This window comes from Phalacrocorax aristotelis, chromosome 2, assembly GCF_949628215.1.
Source record: "Phalacrocorax aristotelis chromosome 2, bGulAri2.1, whole genome shotgun sequence".
Taxonomy (NCBI): Eukaryota; Metazoa; Chordata; class Aves; order Suliformes; family Phalacrocoracidae; genus Phalacrocorax; species Phalacrocorax aristotelis.
This window is the reverse complement of record NC_134277.1, coordinates 73,834,977-73,851,411: the sequence shown is the minus strand read 5'-3', so window position 1 is coordinate 73,851,411 and position 16,435 is coordinate 73,834,977. Positions and strand designations below refer to the sequence as shown.

The window sequence follows — 16,435 nt, the reverse complement described above, 5'->3', positions numbered from 1 at the left end:
AGGCTTAGATCACAGCTGATGTGCACCGAAACAGTGCTGCAGTCCTTCCATTCAGGTCACCTCTTGCATATTGTTGCTACAAGCATCGCAGACAGCAGTGCTGATCTAGCTGTACAAAAGGAGTTTTGCTGTTGCACACAAATTTATTTTTCAGCCATACCAGTCCCATAGCCAGGATTATCTTATGGCCACACAAACTCTTGCTTTGGACAAGGGCTGTTTTTCTCACCACCAGCAGCACCTTAAGCACATGTTGTGCTCCTGCCTCAACTCACTTGACCTGACATTCCTAACTTTCCGTTGCATTTCTGAAAAGCAAGAGGCTCCCACCCACCAGCACTGCACTTCATTCAGAGCCTGATGTGAAACACATCAAAAAACAATAGGAATCTTTCTCCTGGTGCTGGTGGTCTTTAGCTACAGGCTGCATTCCTTTTAAGGTATCCCACACCCTTACGCATCTCCAGCTTCTGTGACCATATTGGGTTTGAAACTATATCTAGTCAGGATTTGTATTGCATTACATTTGATAATTAAAGCACACATACTTGCCCCAGAGTTACAGGGTTGTTTGAAAATGTTCAAGCAAAGTTTCTACAGTCTTAACATGCCAGTTGGTTTGCTGAGGCATTTTTAAAAAGAAACACTTTTTAAAGAAATATGTATGTATTAAAATGGGAGGGATGTGTGCTTAAAGCACATGATTAGGATTACAGAAATAATACTTTGCAATAAAAATTTGAACTTGCCACTTAAAAATCTCTTTTCCTGTTTCCCAATGTGTAAAATGCAATAATTAATTCTTGTCCACATTTATTAAGCACGCTATCAATCCTAGATGAAAAGTCCCGTATGACCATTAAGTATTATTACACCTGGCTACCCTGAGTTGCCACGTGCAACAAGTTCTGCTGTTCATTTCAATTAGGTCAAAAAATTAACGTCATTTGGTTGGTGACTCATTCAGGAGCCAATACTGATTTCTTTTAAATCAAATCTTACCTATTTTTTTTCAGGTTCACTTCAAAGGGTTGGCACTGAGAACGTGGTTTGATTTGCCCATCCCCTACCATGATATTGTTTTTTTCCCCAGCCAACTGATTGAAACACTTTTCAAAGGAGAATAATTAAAAATACAGGGATTCCTTTTAGTATCGCATTCATTTTTATGAGTGAGCTGAACATCAGGCGAAAGTTTTCCCTGCCAGACGGCATTTTACAGTAGTTTCACAGTCAGTTTAAGGCTGCACAAACCAGCAGAGCCATTAAGAGGGGAGGGTCCTCCTGCCCCCTTCACCCCAGTGCTCCCACAGCCATGCCTGAAGCCAGCAGGTCCTACAGTGACTCTGTGATTGTGATCAAACTGGGAAAACCCATTCTTGCCTTTTTATAACCACTGCCACAGTTCACACTGAAAATTGGTCACTCAGCTTCTCCACTCCTCACTTTCCCTACCCATAACCTGCAGTAACTTTTCCATGCTCACGGGTGTTTTTAGGAAGTTTTTTCATGAGCAGCAATAAAAGCTATCTGAGATTAAATCATGTAAGGAAAAAAGTGGCTTGGTTTTAATTCACAGACCTGGGCAGAGGTGAGTATGGAAGATGTAAAACCAGACTCATGTCTTAGTTGTACACTGTACCTTTTGGATTAAATCCTCTAGGTATCAATCCAAAAGCCTCCATCTCAGGGACTTCATTTTCTTCATCATTGGAGTTGCTTAATGGGAGGGCTCTTCTCCCATTCAGAAGAGGTTTCTTCTTTTCTTCATTGGTGTTTGTTGTTTCAGACATCCTGTATTAAAAATGTTGAAATAACATGAAAGAAAGAAAGAGTGCAAGGAAAAAGCAAACATGAGGCATCATGGAACATGTAAGATGGAAGAAACCAAAAACAGTGTGAGATGCCAGCGAGGTACACATTTTTAGACTCACATAAATAAAAACTGAGAGGCAGAAAGCGTCAGTCTAATGATGGAGTACAGCTCTCTAAGGATTGGAAGGCATTTTGTGTTTGTCAAAACACATGAATAAGAGAAGAACGGGGGGCGGGAGAAGGAGAGGGAAGCCTAACACAGAAGTATTTGCCTAGGAGAAGCAGGGCATTAAAAACATTAGGGAGTTTCAGGTAAAAGCACTAGAAAATCATTCACTCTCCCACCATTCAAAATGGCATTATTGAATCCAAAATAGCAAATTATATTTCCAGAAAGTACATCACACACTACCTCCCCCTAATAAAAATGACATTCTAAGTTATACTGCAATCATCCCAAATACTACAGCCTACAAGAGTCTGTGGATGATTACTGGAGAATTGTATTTTTGCCCCTATGCACACAAACACCCAGTATCTGAAGGGTAACTCTGCACCCAGAAAATCCACTTTTGAGAAAGACAGGGAGAGAAAAAAAAAAAGAAGGGTGGGGGGAAAGGGGGTGGGGAGAAAAGAAAAAAGCACTTATCCACTAATGACCTTAAGGGAAATCTCAGATGTAGGCTGATCAGAGACTTCTCTTTGAGCTAGTGAAAACTGCTTTCACATCTATTTCAGTGTAAGCATGTAGCTATGAAAAAGCCATGCCATGCTTCTAAGAAAATATTCATAGCTGAGAACACAACTTCTTCCCAAAGCTCCTGAAAACAGCAATTCAAAATGTAACAATTATTTAATAGCAATAAGATCTTAAAGGAAATTTTTTTAGTTAGCAAGGGTACCTTCTTTTCAGATAGTCTTTTTTTTTTCTTCTCCCTTGCTGAATTTCTGAAGTGCAATAGAAGCTTGGAAAAAGTTGGGGGCTTTTAAGTAACCTCTGTATAACCTCCTCCCTCTTGTTGCAATAGGATAGTGCTGAAAGGGTTGCCAAGCCCTCCCCACACCACCTCTGAGGATCTGCCACTGCTGCTGGCATGTCTGCTTACTCCCTCCCCCTCTCTGCCTGTCTCACCCAACCACACTCACCAGGAGCATTTCAGGGTGCTTGGGCTAAGGAAACAGCTTGGGCACTGAAGTTTCTGTTCTTAGTGAGACGGAGTAGAGCTGCTCATGACACACAGGCATAGGAAGTGGGACATCAGAGGGGATTTTCTGAGGGACACAGCCCAAGAAACCATACTTCCCATGTTGCCAGTCATTAACAGCGTCTCTACCTCATGGTGCCTGCAATACATCTTCAGGTGCTGGTTTTCAGAGTACTCCCAGGCAGACATAGCAGTGGTTCCCCTGCCTGGTGCCTCATGGCAGTCCTTTCAGAGAACTGTGAGGAACATGGGCATGGAGACATCGTTGGTGGCCCAGCAGAGAGGACTTTTTTCTTGAGACCCTGTGCAGTTCAGGAGAGTGAAGGTATTTTGCACCAAACAGCTACCTTTGGGGCAAATGACCTTCAGTTCTTGCCCATGATAAAATGTGTATCACCTAACAACCAGTGTCTGGGGCAGTACCTAGCAGAAGCATTTTAACTCCTTGTCAACTTTGTTCAGTTCCACCAAGCTCTAATGTAACTGGGGACTGTGCAACACCTCCTCAGTCAGACATAACTCCACAGACCAGTGGAGTTATGTGGAGAAAAATCAGTGTACGGGGAAGAATTCAGTCGCCCTGTCCTGCCATGCACTGCTGTTTGGCAGCAGAGGAACAAGTCACTTACTAAGAGCATGTATGGACAGTGGAGACCCCCTCTTACACACATGGGACCAGACACAGTGAAGAGGACTCCACTGTCTTTCAGCCAGTTATGGCTTCCATGCCCGTCATATCAGTGAAGCCTCAAACTTCTGATGGCTTAACATCATTGAAATCAAGCCAGGAGGTCAAAGAGGAGAGAATCGAGTCACATTCCTGTAACAGGAAACAGCAAGTAAATCATCTTTAAGACAGGACCCCCATCCTGGTCCCCTGGGGATTGCCCAGTAGAGGCCACAGCCACAGCGAGGTAGCTCCACACAAGCCAGGACCCTGCACAGCGTGGGGCAGAGATGCTAGCTGGGGACCGGGGAGCAGTGTGGCTGCACCAGCACGGCATTGTATCTGGGCTAACAAGCCTGCTAGGGCTGATTGCTGAGGCATGGCACCAGGCTGCTGCAGTTTTGGAGGCAGCTTCGCTACCTGCACGCAAGTGTTGCACTATGATGTCTCATAGCCAAAGGGCTTTAGGTCTCTCCCACCTACCCCAGCAACCTGTTAGGCATGTAGCATGGAAAGCCACCTAGCCCAGGGACTCCCCTTCCCCTGCTCCCCCAGGAGTGCCGGCACCCTGCAGGGAAAGATCCAGTCCCCTTGCTGGCACCCTGAGCTGTGATTTCCATTGACTCACTTTTAGGCAGATGGGCCCTGTGGTAACCATCTGGAGGGCAAGCGGCACCCCTGGCACCCGGGAACACAACGAGCTTTCTGGAGGAGGAGGCTGGTTGCTGATATCCTGTTTTCTTTTTTTTTTTTTCCTTTCCACCCTGATTTCAATGTGGCATGGTGTGCTTTGTGCCTCTCTCTCCACTTCCAGCCAGCACTTCAGTTCCCAAAATTGCAGCTGCTGCAACGACATTACAAAAACTGATATAAATATTGCCTCAGTGCCATGCCTGCTGGAGGCCTGCAACACAAATAAGAAATGCTGTCTCCCGAGGAAGTCATGTGCTTCCCCAAGTGGCTGCGGTGCTGTCAGAGCCAGGAGGAAAACTTTCTGTCAGAGCAAGGAAGGGAGTGAGCGGGTGCAGCCGAACAGATCCCACTCCAGCCAACACGCTCAAACAGCCAGTGGTTGCAGGTGCCTCCCTGTGCCCATGCACATGTCTCTGGGGCTTTTGGCAGAAGCCAATGATCACACAGAAAGCAGGGAGGCCAAAATTTTTGGCAGTAGCAGCAGGAGCGGGGCTTTGCATCCAGGGAGAGTAACGTTCCGCAGGCTGTAATTTATTTATTTTGTGGGAAGTGATGTAAATTCATGCTTATGACAGCTCCAGATGGCAGGTATTTTCTCATTACCTTGACTTCTTAGCATTTGCTCTCCCTTGCCTATTAGACTGCTGGCCTTAATTTAACTTCCATGGTTTGAAACTACTGACGTCAGGGCTCATGCAGGAGTGGGCACGGAGAACATGAAGCCCTGGTTTTCCTGTAGGGCCTTATATTTAATGAATGATGCACTGGGATGACTGGTGACTCTCTCTTCCTGAAGCCGCTTCTGCACTACATTCTGTGGGGAACTGCAAGCCCATGCCCATTTCTCAGAGGCAGCCTTCAGATGCTCATGGCCTTTGCCAAAGACCTTTGCAGTCATGGGCATGCTTCCCACTGCAATGGTCTTTGGATGATGGACACTGTCTCCTTCCGATCCCCACAGAAAAGCCTTTAAATGGCTGGAAACCTTGCACCGTAAAGCATTATCCAAAATGCAGTTTCCTGTTGTCACCAGAGCCAGTGTCACTCTGTTCCAAGTCCTCCCATGCCAGACAAGAGTTTGTGGTGACAAAAAAATCCCACAAAACACAAGAGTCAGTAAAGCTTTACAGCCAGAACAGAGGGCGTGCCAAGATCTGTCACAAGCAAACTGATCAACCAGGTGCTCACATAAATGGGTTGCTGTGCTGCATGCCAACGGCTGGATGGGAGGGATATTTTGCCTACCACTACTGTAGCTACACCAAGCACTCCTCGACAGCAGCTGAGCATTGTAAAGCTCTGCAACAGGGTAACTTCCTTTCCTCCTTTTAAATATTACCCTCGTGCCAATTGCAGTCTAGATGGGTGTTCAGATGCACTGGGACATTATACTACAACATGTGCACAAGTGTACCTGTGAGGATATCATCCTCACTCACCATAAGCCAGACTCTTTCAACTCTGATCTTCTATACATAATAATAAAACATTACCTCTTTCTTGTTTTCTCAGAGCTTGACTCAGGAACTTGCACCCTTTCTTAGATGATCAATTCTGTCTTCCCCCTCCCTCTGCATCAGTACTTGTCTCCCAGAAACTGATGCTCCTCTTCCTACGATGCCCTGCCATGCCAAGGCTGCAGGCATAGTAGAGCAGATTCTAGCAGAAAATATGAATAAAAGATGATATTTTAAAATGGAAACAAATTTCAGAAATGTTCATTTGGTGGTTTTGTTTGCATATTTTCTTTGGTTTTTTTAAAAAAACAAAACCAGCTAATATATCTCTCTGTGTGTAACAGCTCTGGCTATCACAAACAGAGGAGTATATTTTGAGTTGATGCTGAAAATTCAGAAGGCCTAGCTCTGAAACATGGCATGTGTACACGTGTCTGTATGTGTCAAAGGGGGGCAAAGGCAGAGAGAGAGAGAAAATGGCAGCCTTCAGATGGTAGAACATTTGGATAAGGGGATATAGGGACAGTTTTCAAAATATATTTTTGCAAATGTTTCTGTTGCACAAAGAAAAAAAACATATATATATATATTCATATACACATTCTGCTAGGAAAATGTGGCTTAGGAAATTTAACTCTTCTCTGAAAAATTGTTGTTCCAAACCGCAAGACTAAATTCAAACTGTAGATCAGTATAAACATCTACATCTGAGCTGGCCATCTTAGGCTCCCTTTATCCTCCACACAGATCTAGTCTAGGGAGTGATTCATCTCCTCCTACAGCAGACACATAAATAGGTCAGATGAATCATGGCCTAAAAGTGCCTGTTCCCTGTGTTGACTGCAAAGGGAGCTTGGGGTGATGGGTCCTACCATATATGTCTACACTGCCAATGTCTACGGTGAGGTGAGATGAATCCTAGCCTAGGCACGGAAAAAGAAAAGGGACTTTTGAGGCCTGGTTTTCAAGTGCTAAATTATCCTTCACTTTCATGGAAGATACTGCTGCAAATCATTATCAGTGATGCACAGTATACAGTTCAATACACTATTTTTTCTTGGCATACGTGGCTGCCACTGCCAATTACGTAAAACATATTTCTTACAATAAGTCTCAGATTACAGTAAAGTACATAGAAGCTCATGAGTTCAGGCTTGGGAAAACACCTGCATCTTTTTGTACTCATCTGTGAAGGCGTTTTGCTTTCTCAGACAGAAATATAACTGTACATGTAGTAACCACAACAAAATAAGAAAACAATCATATTGTCTGTTATGAACATACAATCCAGGTTCCTACTCCTCTTCTTACTGATGTGAGTCCAAACCATTCAGCTGGTTTGATACTAGGGACTGCCCTAATTTCTTACAGAAAGAGCAAGAAAGAAGCCAAACTAGGGCAAAGGGGTCTTTAATAAGACATGATATTCACAGGCTCCAGATAAGTTTACTGGTTTATGATTTGCTGGAGTTGAGGCCCTAAAGAATGAAAGAACATCTCTCAAAAATGGGAGAGGACAACTACTCTGCTGTGGCCAGCTGACCCAGAAGCTGATAGAGACACAAAGGCTGCAGACCTTAGATTTTTATTTCAACCACACAAAAAAAAGGACAGGAAATCAAAGCAAAGCCATGACTACCTAGAGACTTAAGCAGGGAAACTGTTTTAGATAAACCATTTGTTTGAATAAAATTCACCACACACACCATATGTTTGGGCCAAAGAAGGAGACTTTTCTTAAGCACCACTTTGCTCAACACCACATACCCAAAAAGAAGCTCTTGGCCTAGGGATCAACCCTACTTGGTCCATCAGGCAATGAGACTGAGAAAAGGGACTGTAATCCCCTTTCAGAGACTACTGACAGATTCCTCCTCCCTTATGAACAGCCATTGTATCTAGAGACAGGGAGAGCAAACTATATATTCCATCTGGTAAGACTTTTTCTATCATTCTTGCTACATACTCACAAGAGCTGTTTGAATTTTTTCCAGTGCATCCATCTCCTTTTAGTGGACGCTGATTTCACGACATTGAAACATTTTGCAAGAAAATGATAGTTGATTACAGTAAAACAATTAGTAAGAAGTCAGCAAAATATGCTTAGCTTCAATTTAATATTTTTAACTTTTAAGTTTGCAGTCAGGCTGCAGTCCCCGGATGCTGAATGCTAGGATGTCTATTGCAGGACAGGGCTGGGGACCTCAGGGAAGGGAACCTTAAAGTTTCTGCAAAGACCCAGCTTGCATTTAAGTAGCTGCAGCTCAGTCCTGCAATCAGACTGGCTGCTGCAGAGCTGCAGCCCTCAGCTCCAGAGGGGCTGACTCGTCACATACAGCATCAGATGAAAATGAGGGTCATCCATCTGTGCTGTGCCCAAACTACCACAGCTCTTGGACAGTGTGGAGTCGTCTTGGACACATCCAGGTGAGAACTGATAAGCCAAGGAAGACCCAAACCACCTACAAGCACAAGCACGGGGTCTGTCCCTCGTGTCCCTGAAGCACTCACATCAAAGACCTGGTACGAGATAATTGAGATGTCTGTAGATAAAGCCATTTGGGCTGAGCAGGGTTTAGTAGGTTCAGCTCTACACCACGCACAGATGAATATCCTTGTTTTAATGCTAGGTTGAACAACAGTGTTCATGCAGCATAGAAGCTAGACCAGACCAGAGTTCTTCCTGCATCCAGGGGGCCGGTAATACAAAACCCAGGCAGTTCCAGCACGCTTAGTTGACAGTTGGTTCTATTTAATTTAGTAACATATGTGGACATGCAATGTTTCAATCTAAATGTCACAAAGCGTTACAACATTACTGACACACAATGTTTCAAGTACGCACAATTACAAGATTTCTAGAATTAAAGATTTCCTAAAATTTCATTTCAGGGTAAAACTCCCTGTTCCAGTTCAGAACAAAAATACATTTTAAAATGCTCGAACGTCTTGTAGAACAGCTTTTCCTCTTAATACAAACACAGATGTAGTGTGTAGGCCCATACACAACAAAACACTTAAGCACATCTTAACTGCAGTCATGTAAGTAATTCCATATTTAGACATATGCCTAAATCCTGTAATGGGTTCAGCTCAGCCAAATCAAGGCTGTACAATATCTGTTTGTACAGAAACACTTAAGCTGCCTGTTGATGTTGCATTTCTGCAACATGATGTTGCAGTTTAACAAGCCTCTAGTGCAACCAATTCTTGACTCATTTCAAAGATGGTTGCCAAAGGGGGTTGTGGATCCATCTTTCCATCCCAAGACTGACCTTATCTTTGTACAAATGAGCTGAGTAAATTGCTTATTTAAGGAAGTGTGCAATGTTTTGAGAAGAAGGTTCAAATGTGGATTGTAAAACATCACAACTTGTTGGCTTTGTTAATGGCAGATGTTCTGGAGGGAGAAAGGAAATTGAAATGATGAATCATTATCCAGATGAAGTTCAAAAGCAATTTAAAAGTAATTTCATAATCACAGATGTGTGCAAAATATACCCGCCCAGCACAAGCTATAGGCTTTGATTTTTGTGAAGTCTGCAAGTTCTTTCCTTTGCTATTCCCACCGTAACTTTTTGCAAAGTGGTTCAAAAAAGGAGAACTTAAGAAGAAATTAATGCCTTCTAAATACTCCACATACCTGTCTCTTTCTATGGTGCTGTGCTGCATCCCCAAAATTACTGTCAATGTGCACAGTGGAATACAAATACTTTATCCTTTGTGCTCCTAGTGAGCTCATGGTTGGAGCAAAGACAAAAGTCAGACCAGCTGAGAGACACTGCATCAGGAGGGTAACTCCAGTGTGTACCCACAGCAAGGTCCCTGGCTGCTCACTAACGTTAAAACCCTATGTTATGCAGAATAAGTGTGTGCAGTATTTCTCTCATGCCCAGAAGCTGTGTAAGTCCTGTCAAAGCTGTACAAAGTCCAAGGTAATAACCATGGTCGACAGGTGCCCTCTCCATTTGAGGCTTATCCATCCTCTCCCACAATTTTACCTCTGGTTGCGTGCCCCTAGCAGCTCAACCTCAACAAAGATTTAAGCTGTGAGCCTGAAAGAAGGCATGCTAGGGCAAGGCTCTGCAGGCAGATATCCTGTCCTTGACTCCTTCATCTCTCTCTGGCCCATCTCTCTCCCAGCTGTAATCTTCACAAACTTTTTCAGGTATCATAGGAATAGTAGGATCTTCCACTCTTTTCCTTTAGAGCCATTTTCTTCAACAGCCTTACACTACTTTTGATTTCCCTTCAAAACCTGAGTAGTTGGTTGCTGGGGGAGCATTTACTGCTTCACTAATAGATTGGAAACTCATCTGAAAAACAGCAGTGCAAACAAAACGGGAATTGATCTATCTTTTATATTACACGATCATTTTCTCAGAAAGGCCCCTGGAATTCTTAATCTTCAGACTTGAAAAAAATTATAGCTTATAAATATAAATATAGTTTATGTTTATAAAAATATATAGTTCAACTCATAAAAAAAGAAGGGGCTCACTGGCTGTGGCTCAGATATCTTTACCCAAGTGCCTTGCTTCCCTGGGATTCCTCCTGAAATTCTGTAGTCCCTGTGACATACTTGTATAACTCCTTGGAGATGTGAATGAAAATGAGGTAAGAGCAGCATGTTAGGGAATGATAAGAAAAGTGCTGGTAACATTAAGTTGAAGAAGTAGCCAATATATTTTCAAGTAAGAGCATAAACAAGCTTCAAAGGCATCCACTAGAGTACACAGATGGAAATGGGTTCATTCGAAGTCCTGTCCCTTAAAACGGTTCATGTCACCATCTTGCAGCCTGATCTCCTACCTTTTGTTTGCAAGTTAGACAGCTAACCAATGAACAGAAACAATGTCATGAAAAGCAGTTACTAGTTAAGGATAATGAGAAGCAAGTAACCTGAAGAAATGGCTTTTGAGCAACCAATAATTTGAATTTGTTTGTATTATACCACAATAAATTTTAATCACCATGCATTCATAAAAAGCAAAGTTGGTTTGTGGACCTCTGAAGAAAAATCTGGGGCAAGTAGGCAAATTGTAATGACCTATTTGTTTAACTTTTCTCATTGGTAGGGCCATTGGCTGACTAATACCTCTGTTCCATACCTGATGACAGTTGGTGTTCAAATGTCAAACCTTTAGCTCTCTGACACCACTGTTGCCAACATTTTCTATTGCATTCAATGGTAAATATAATTTTTTGCATCTGTTACTTGAAATACCAATAGCACCTCTTTAAGAAATGTGGCTCAAAATAAAATGTGTGTTTTGTGGGCATAAAAATTAGCAAACCCTTGGGAAGTCTAGAGATGCCATTGTTGCAAGTCTTATCTAATGAATATTACTTTAAGGTTATGTTTATTCCAACAAAAAACACAGCCTTTCATGAAGGAAACTGAAAAACACAGAGCTTCAGGAATAATGCAAAGTATGCTCTAAACTCACTGTAGCCATGATATCTTTTAGAATGAACTCCCATCAGAACTCTTCATCTTCTTCACAGCTCTGAAGGCTGAAAACATTACACCTTTTCAAGACTTTAACCATGCCAAAAAAAGAAGTGTTATCTCACTGTAATAATGTTGTCTTAATTATGTACAATACTTAGCACTAGTTTTACACCAGATGAGTCATAGTAGAAGCTTGTACTTTACTGTTTGACTAAATCCCACAGCCTTTAGAACTCCCTGCAGCGAATGCTTACCAACTTGTGCTCAGTTCTTCTCTCAGACCATGTCTGCTGGATCCTTCAGGGGAGGCTGGTTTGAAGGGTGCTGCAATAGGATGAACAGACACCGTGTTTAGAAATAAGGGCTCAGAGTCAGTAAGAACATGCCAGAGAAAAGTCTTGAAAGCTGCTCAGGTGTTTATGCTTCTTCAGTCATGTCCATATTAATTAATTGGGATCCTAGAAATCATAGAACTGGGTTTCATTCCTTTCTTTTTAAAGGCAGTTTATCTTCTGAGCAGAGAATTGGTAATTTCTGGTCATCTTGTGTTGTTTGTTGTATCAATTAAGACAACGCCAAACAGGCAACTGAAACACTTGTAGTCATTTATGGAATCCCTGTTTACTTGCCTTACCCCATCTAATCTTTTACTAATAAAAATAATCCAATAAAAGCAGATACCTACCATTTTATGGAGAATTTATACCACTGGGTTCTCCAATGAGGTAGCATGATCTGCTGGGCACCTCTTCATTTGGGCATATTTCTTCTCCTTCCTCCATTTCAGGGCCTGTTGAGCTCAGTGAGATCCCTGGTAAGCACTGGATCTTCCCCCAGGTCCCTCCACGTGCTCATCTCTTGAAGAAAACTGGCTATTCTCAAATCAGTTGTTACCTTGACAATTCAGCTATCTTATCTGAAATACATGAATAATACTGCTTTCAAGCCTTCATAAATGGTGTTGGAAACTTCAAAGGAAAAATACTATTAGGTAGATCTTTTGAAGGTATTTATAAAGTTCAAGACCCAAGACCAGATGGACTTGAAGCAGAGTATACTGCAGTGGTCATTCACAGTCAGCAGGAAAGGTAGGCTCCAGCCTCAGGTTCTTTGAATCTCTGTCTGGAAGACCACACAGGAAAATTAAAGTTTGGCATTGTGAAACATTGTTCCTATCTGCCTCCCCTTCTTCACCCAACAGATATCCGGAGTGCCTAAGTACGTGACTAACACAGATCACTGGGAAGCAGTTTCTTCAGCCTCTGTCTATACGAATAACAAATAAACAAATAAAAAAATTCATTAGACAACCCCATAATGGATGTCCTTTTTATGGCATCTTCCAAGAGATTCTTGATTACTTGAAAGAGGTAAAACACTTCATGTTGAAATAACAGCTGGTTATGACACTTATCAGTATCAGCTAATAGTCCAGAGACATACACTTCATCAGGAAGCTTTGACTCCTACACATTATTTAAATAGAGGCTGGTTTTTGCAAACTTAGTACCTCTAAACTGAAATTTATTACATTTGGCTAGTAGGGTCTTCCTAGTTAACAGTCAGTGTTTTTCAAAGTGCAATACCTGTCTTATCAAAAGCTTTGCCGAGAAGAAAACACTAGGAGTGTTGTGCATGCCACACTGTTGTGTGGTGCAAAGAGAATGCTTCCAAGTGAAAGGACAAACAAATCATTCTGCTCACGAAATCTTTTCATTTCGATTTTAGCCAGGAATGCACTAAATAATGCATCAGTCCTCAGCTATTCAAAAGGTCACCTTTTGGTCTATGAGCAGCTGCAGCAGCTGTGGTCTTCCAAGATCCTTCTGCCAGCACAGAACAAAGCGTGAGAGCTGATGACAAGCTCAAGGGATGCAGGTATGGGAGGCTTCTGGAGGCCTCCCAGCATCTCCAGCTGAGAACCACTGCCAAATTTCCTTTCTCTCATTTTTTACTTCAACCCCAAATAGCCTCCTTCTTTCCCCTCCCCTTCTTAAGTAAATTAGTCATATGGAAATTATGAGAAAATAAACAGCCAGCTCAGATTTTGACACCATGCAGGGGCAAGTATCCATGGAGATTAGGGACCTCTTATTCATCATTGATTTCCCATTACATTCGACAGGAAGGTACAACAAAGAGATTAAAATAACCCCCCAGGAAGGCACTCTGTGAGGCAGAGTTCAGCTTAAAAGCTGCTGAGTCTCTTATTCCCAAACTATAATGCAAGCGAGCTGATTCTGTGACAAAAACACATACACAGTAGAAGCATCTGACCCACAGCTGGTCTAGATATATCTCTGATATTTGAGAAGACTTTCATCCAGTAGATCTGGATGAAAGAAATTGGTGGCTTCTTAGATATTATCTCGTTATCAGGAGCCCAGGCATAAGTTTTGCATCTAGGAATCCATTCAGCTTTCTAGACCAGACTGTCAGTTATAACACATGGACCTTAGTTTGGGGGGAAGGAGTGTGAAGGGGAAAGCAAATTACCCCGGCTTATGGCCTGGTTCAGAATCTGTCCCCCTAACAGATAGGTTGGGGTGACACAGAGGAGATGTTCTGACCAGACCTGGCTTTGACAGAATGGTGGGTGAAGCAATGTGCTGTTCTTGTAGGATTTCCTTGGTGGTCTTTTCCACAGACCTAATCCTATTCAATTTTCTGAATACCTAAATCAAAACTGCCTACAACCAGAATAGCTTTATTTCAAATTAAATCAAACAAGCAAAGAGAGAAATAACAACTACCTGAGAGAAAAACAAGTGTGTAATTCACTGTAAGGGCCATCTTGCCTTGATGTATAGCAATCCCTCTCAGACAACAACCTGGAGAGCACTTTATTTTTAAAGGTCCTGCACATGATAACAGAATCATAGTAGACATTCATTTAACCATATGCACCACTCATATCTTTCCTTACCCAGAAAGACACATGAACCTTAAAAAGAGATGGAGAGAAAAAACTAATGTGCAAGCACTGAATTAAACATAATGCAAAAAATTTTGAGTGCATATGTATTCCTTAGCCCACCCAGATATGCTTTCATCTCCTGCAGTCACTCACACATCAAGATTGCAGCAGACCTCCATGAAAACCCCCTGAGCTCTGGGATTCCTGTCTCTGTTCCAGGGTGATGTAGGATTCATTAACTCCAGCTGCCACTGTTAGCTTTTCCCCACTGCTACGGTCCAGTGTGACTGCCAGCCAGCACAAAATCCTGCCCAAAAGCGCATGCCATGTGGCAAGGCTCTGCACTTCAGCAGGCTGCCAGCCTTTGAGCCACAGTGGGCACAGCAAGGTGGCAGATAGCAAAGGACAGAAAAGAGAGCAAGGGGTGGGCCCATAGGGTTTTTGAAATGAATTGGCAAGCATTTTAAAATTTGCACGTTAAAAAATGAAAAGCAGAGTAACGAGTTTTGCCATAAACTGTTCTTTACAACAATCTGGAGGTGATGGCAGTGAAAGCCAGAGAGGCTCTGCAGACGTGATCAAACTTAAACCTCTTGCTTGTTCATGTACCCCTCTGCCATTGGCACCTGAAGGACCTGAACACCATGTACTGCAAGTCAGGAGAAAGCCTCATACACTTCTGACAGCAGCCGTCTTAACCATTTTCCAGCCAGCTTACCATAAGGTACAGGTGATTGCTAGAATCCAGTCTGCATCAACATTGCAGTATATACTGGACCCATCCTTCAGCAGATGCTCCAAACGGGGCCAGGATACAGCTGGCATTACTTAGCACATCTAGCCAAGACCAAGTCTGCACGGGCCTGCATGGGAGAAAATAAGGAAAAGCAAGTCTATTATCAGTAGGCATAAGACTGGTTAGCAGGGGCATGCACCTCCTTTGCAAAACACCTATGAGCCTGAAAAGTATAAAAGGCAAAAGACAGACCAATCGCACACCATTTATTTAAAATGTGTGATCCCAGAAAAACTGAGGGATGTTTCTAGCTAGAAACCCAAGCCAGAAAATTATGGCAGCCTGCTCGCTGGCTGACAATCCAGGGTTATTATGGGACCAACAAGCAGCTAAACAAGTGCTCTTCCTAATACCATGAGAAGCAGGGATGGAAAGACACAGCCTTTGCACTCCAGACCTAACCTTGTCTTCCTGTGCTTGAAAGCCACATGCTTTTGGGCTTCCCTAACATGATTTAGGAGTCTTTCACGCATCCTGAATTTGCCAAAGATCTTGACATCACTACCTCTATTCTAAGTCATGTCCTTTCCTTGGGCTGCCTCTAAAAAAGCCAGCCTCTCTCCACTGACCATACGGGCAGCCCAGTAAGGGGAGTCTTCCAGTGCAGACTCCTGCACAAGATGCTCAAAGTCAAGCAGTTTCAATATTTCTCCTGCCCGCCACTCTTCCATCCTTGTTCTTCCCTCCCCGGCTACCAAGATTATTTTCTTCAGCAAAGCAAAATGCACCCAACACAAAAACAACTGCCAGACTGGAGTAAGAATGTGTCTGTGCTTCCAAATCAGTGTGAGCAAACTAGCCATTTCCCAGCTTCACGCTGAAGCAAGACCAGGAGAGCACCAGTGACCTCCATCCCATCTCCAGACCACCACAGTCAGGAGAGCCCAGCCCAGCAGTTGGACTGGAGTCACCCAGTGCTGCAGTGAGCACTGCACTGTGCATGGTATCTGCTGGCCTATTAAAGTACAACCATGGTGATTTTTTTCTCCTGTGCATATTTTCAGAGCTGTCCCCTTTGACATAGGTATTTAAAGGGCTGCAATCCAGTTAACATGTGTGCACACTCATGGGCACACAGGCAGAGCTAAGTACATACAGCTTTCCTTACAGTTCTGATAATCTGGATAATTTATTCAGGTTAGAAAAGCGTGAGTCTTTTTCCGTTTCCTCTGCAGAAGGGGATCAATGTGGTTGTTGCTGTGGAGATCCTTCCCTTAATATTTTTAGCCATGATCTGGCTTAAAGTCATGACTGGCTCTGGAAAGTATCATTTTATTAAGGCATAATATTAAAACACTGGTGAATAGCCTTTCATTTTTCATACTCAATAATATATATATCTACTCCTTGAAATTCACACTTACAGTTGAAAACACATAGATATTCCTTTATCATAAACAGGGCTGCTTTTAGCCTTTATTTTGTAAGCC

The 16,435-nt window shown here is 42.8% G+C and overlaps 1 protein-coding gene and 1 long non-coding RNA gene across 2 annotated transcripts in view; both read right to left on the bottom strand.

Moving 5' to 3' along the window:
- F13A1 (coagulation factor XIII A chain) overlaps positions 1–2,936 on the bottom strand; it is a 59,618-nt gene extending 56,682 nt beyond the window's left edge. The window contains exons 1-2 of the mRNA XM_075084100.1: positions 2,718–2,936; positions 1,643–1,794 (exon numbers count right to left, since the gene is read on the bottom strand). Coding sequence (XP_074940201.1) covers positions 1,643–1,794; positions 2,718–2,911 — 346 coding nt within the window. The 5' untranslated portion in view covers positions 2,912–2,936. The remainder of the gene's footprint in view (positions 1–1,642; positions 1,795–2,717) is intronic.
- A 5,634-nt stretch (positions 2,937–8,570) lies between these two features.
- Positions 8,571–16,435, bottom strand: part of LOC142053035 (uncharacterized) — a 54,174-nt gene continuing 46,309 nt past the window's right edge. The window contains exons 5-8 of the long non-coding RNA XR_012659060.1: positions 14,928–15,072; positions 11,978–12,208; positions 11,547–11,616; positions 8,571–9,237 (exon numbers count right to left, since the gene is read on the bottom strand). This is a non-coding gene — a long non-coding RNA (uncharacterized LOC142053035). The remainder of the gene's footprint in view (positions 9,238–11,546; positions 11,617–11,977; positions 12,209–14,927; positions 15,073–16,435) is intronic.